General features: G+C 36.2%; 1 protein-coding gene across 1 annotated transcript; it reads left to right on the top strand.

The window, feature by feature from the left end:
- The first annotated feature begins 491 nt into the window (after positions 1–491).
- Positions 492–1,776, top strand: LOC135076688 (homeobox protein MSX-2-like). Its single transcript, XM_063971108.1, has 5 exons — positions 492–542; positions 652–723; positions 807–893; positions 1,004–1,085; positions 1,199–1,776. The coding sequence occupies exons 1-5, from the start codon at positions 492–494 to the stop codon at positions 1,774–1,776; spliced, it is 870 nt and encodes a 289-aa protein (XP_063827178.1).
- The last annotated feature ends 1,441 nt before the right edge of the window (positions 1,777–3,217 follow it).

The following is a 3,217-nucleotide window of genomic DNA, read 5'->3' as shown; positions in this document are numbered from 1 at the left end:
CTTTTTTTTTTTTTTGTAAAAATGTAAAAAAACTGATGATTTAGGTTACTCATTTGTAAAAACTTTGTATACCAACATGGACAATAAAGAATTTGAATTTGAAACATGAAGACGTTGTTTAGGAAATATTTATACGATTATAATTAAATTTTATTCAAAATATTGAAACATGGCCGATTTTTGTGATGACTAGTGTATTTTAGTATGGTGCCATCCCAATAAGATAACAAGGACACAAACGAAATAATTAGCTAATTATATTATAATCCCTCGATTACTAAGTGGTTACCTGAATGGCGATAAGAGACAATGCAAGTTTGGAGTCACCGGGTCTGCTGAGAGAAAGGGTGAGTCATTAAGGGTTTGCTGAAAGACCTAAAGGTCGTTGTAAGCTCAAGTCGGGCTTAGCAGAGCATCAGTCGTGCCTAGTGCTTTGACGTGAACGAACACCAGTAATCCATAAACTTTTTACAATGAGCTCTATCGACATCATGTCATGCTCAGTAGATGAGTTGCTAGCGGATATAGAACAGCAGTACCAGGTATGTTCTTTATTTTATATAATAAAATATTTGTTACAAGTTTGCAATAATCATGGCGTGATTGAAAATTGTGTTTCATTTTTTTAATGATTTTTTGTTTTATTTACAGAACGTGAGCGCTCCGCAATTTACTCCCGGCTATGCTGCTGAAAATGCAAGCCCTTCCAATACCATTTCTAATGTAAGGTTTTTGTTGTTATTACACTTTTATACCATTTAATGTTGCATAGAAACTCTGTTACTTATAAATTTTGTTTTCCACAGGCCCAGCCTCCTTGTCCGAACCTGTTCCACGAGGGCGCCACTCACGCCGACTGGGATCTCTTCAATAATTTATCAACGGCCGCCAATGTAAGAAGATTTTTTACAGCCACCTTTTTCATATTAGTTAATATGATTTGAATTTGAATTATTTCAAAAATCTAGGATAAAATACTGATTTATAATTTGTGTTGTTTCAGACTCCAGACTTCTCTGCGCCATCGGCGGCGCCAGGTTTGGGGCCTGCTTTGCCTCCAAAGCAGCATGTCGCCCAAATTACATGTAAGTTTCAAAATAAAAGTGTTTTACTTTTTTTTTGCATAAAAGTGTGATTGATTGTTTCGCAACACTTGTGTACAAATAACCAACTAAACTGATTTTAATATTCTTTTCAGTTGTTCCTTCGGCAGATGGTCTTAAGCCTCTGGTGACTCGCAAACGCAAACGCACCGCGTTCTCCACCGAGCAGGCCATGGCGCTGGAACAGCTGTTCCAGGCGCAGCAGTTCGTGACCAAGGAGGAGCGGTGCGCGCTGGAGCAGCGGCTGGGGGTCAATGAGCAGGCTATTAAGGTCTGGTTCCAAAACCGCCGCCTACGTTTCAAGAAAGAAACGGAGGAGGTGGCATTGGAACCAGCTCCAAAAGACAACATCTTCGCCCACACGGAGTGGCTCATGGGACGTGCGGGCGAAGATGGGATGGTAACACTTGACCAGCTGGCAATAAGCGAGCTGGTCAGCGCGATCGACAAGTGCCTGCCAAAAGATCTGGACTTGTCCACCTTGTCCGAGTCTCAAAAGCCTGTGCCGTTTGTCGACCTTACCGACAGCGACTCGGACTTTTACGAGCCGATCTCTCCACCAGAGGTTGGCGCGTCAAATAGTTCGAGTTGCCTGCAGTATGATTGGCAAACGGAACCAATTGATCCCAAGCAATCTTTGCAAAGATTGTTTGATGTACATAGTAAATTTTAAGGTATTTTTTTAATATTTGTCTGTGTTTTATGTGTATTTCTATTTATTAATTCTGGTGTGTCGTTTATATTGTAAATAGTTGTAAATACTGTACATTCTTAGGTTAGTTAGTTTTATATCGTTTAAAAATTAAGTGTTTATGTATTGCTTTTATAATTAAGTGTTATTGTTAGACAGATAGATGAGTCCTAGTAGGATACTGCGCGATGCGTACGTATCTACAATGTACAATGTACATTATACTTGATTGCAATAAATTCATGTATGATGTAACTTTATTGTTTCATTTAAAACTTCAAATACAAAATAGAAACAAGTCACACACCAAATAAATAAGGTACCTACACCGTAAAATACCCACACGCATTCAAAAGCTTCAAAACATCTTATTTTCAATGAAAAGAAAATGGAAAAGCAAAAAAATATTTTTTTTTTATTCTAAGCATCTACTTACTCGATTTTTATAATAGGTGAAATTTCATTTCATTTCATTTATTCATTTCAAAAACAAAACACATTGATTGATACAATGATTTTGAACTTATAACTTTTACTTATTGAAAATTTGTAGCGGGTTCGATTCCCGCACAGTACAAACATTATGAATATATTTGTTTGTATAAGACTGGGTGTTTTCTATGCATAATTAAGTATGTATTTACAAAAAAAAGTATTTAAGTATGTTTGTTTATATCCGTTGTCTAGTACCCATAGTACAAGCTTTGCTTAGTTTGGGACTAGAAGCGCAGTGTAAAATGTCCAAGGATATTTATTTATTTATTTAAAGTATTTTCTATGTATAGGTGCAAAAGTTACACAACATAAAAAAGTCGATAAAAAGTCTTGCTGCATTTTTTGGTAGCTCGTGCTAAACTTGTTTTTCTATTGTCCTTAGAATAATAGTTACCAAGCTGATAACAAGTTAGTCAAAAATGGTATAGTCTCTTATCTCTTTAGGTGCGCCTCCATTTGCCAGTAGGTAAGCATTGTATTTTCCATAATCCCTTCTAAGTGGCGATACAATAGCTTTGTTTATGTTTTCAACAATGTGTTTTCATGAAAACAATATTGTAAAAGATTAAAAAAATGATAATACGTTCTCACGAGCAAAAAAGCTTGTCTTGTGGCTTTATGATTGGGCGATTGTAAATAAGCTAAGGCGCTTGCCGTGGTAGGTGGGATAAATACCTCCCTTACTGGTAATGTATTATTCTTTTTATACATAAATATAATTAAGAATCAAACGAACTTACCTGTGATGTTTGATATCTAATTATACGAGTGTCTTGACCGAAGATGATTATGTTTTACATGCAGCAGTACCTGGGATGATGCCGTCCTTATCACACTTTTAGAGAATATTTATTTAAAAATATAAGTTTTAAATATAATAAAGTACGTGTTTTGACTCCTCAGCACCGTAGTACATTCCGCGGTCCGG

The sequence above is a fragment of the Ostrinia nubilalis genome, chromosome 12, assembly GCF_963855985.1.
Source record: "Ostrinia nubilalis chromosome 12, ilOstNubi1.1, whole genome shotgun sequence".
Taxonomy (NCBI): domain Eukaryota; kingdom Metazoa; phylum Arthropoda; class Insecta; order Lepidoptera; family Crambidae; genus Ostrinia; species Ostrinia nubilalis.
Note: the sequence above shows the minus strand (reverse complement) of the source record. Positions and strands in the feature narration are given on the sequence as shown.

What these genes read in the sequence shown, in the direction of transcription:
- LOC135076688 (XM_063971108.1), top strand. Translation starts at nt 492, where the DNA reads ATGTCATGCTCAGTAGATGAGTTGCTAGCGGATATAGAACAGCAGTAC. An exon ending in ATATAGAACAGCAGTACCAG is followed by an intron (nt 543 to 651) that starts GTATGTTCTTTA and finishes TTTTATTTACAG; the next exon opens with AACGTGAGCGCTCCGCAATT. An exon ending in GCATGTCGCCCAAATTACAT is followed by an intron (nt 1,086 to 1,198) that starts GTAAGTTTCAAA and finishes TATTCTTTTCAG; the next exon opens with TTGTTCCTTCGGCAGATGGT.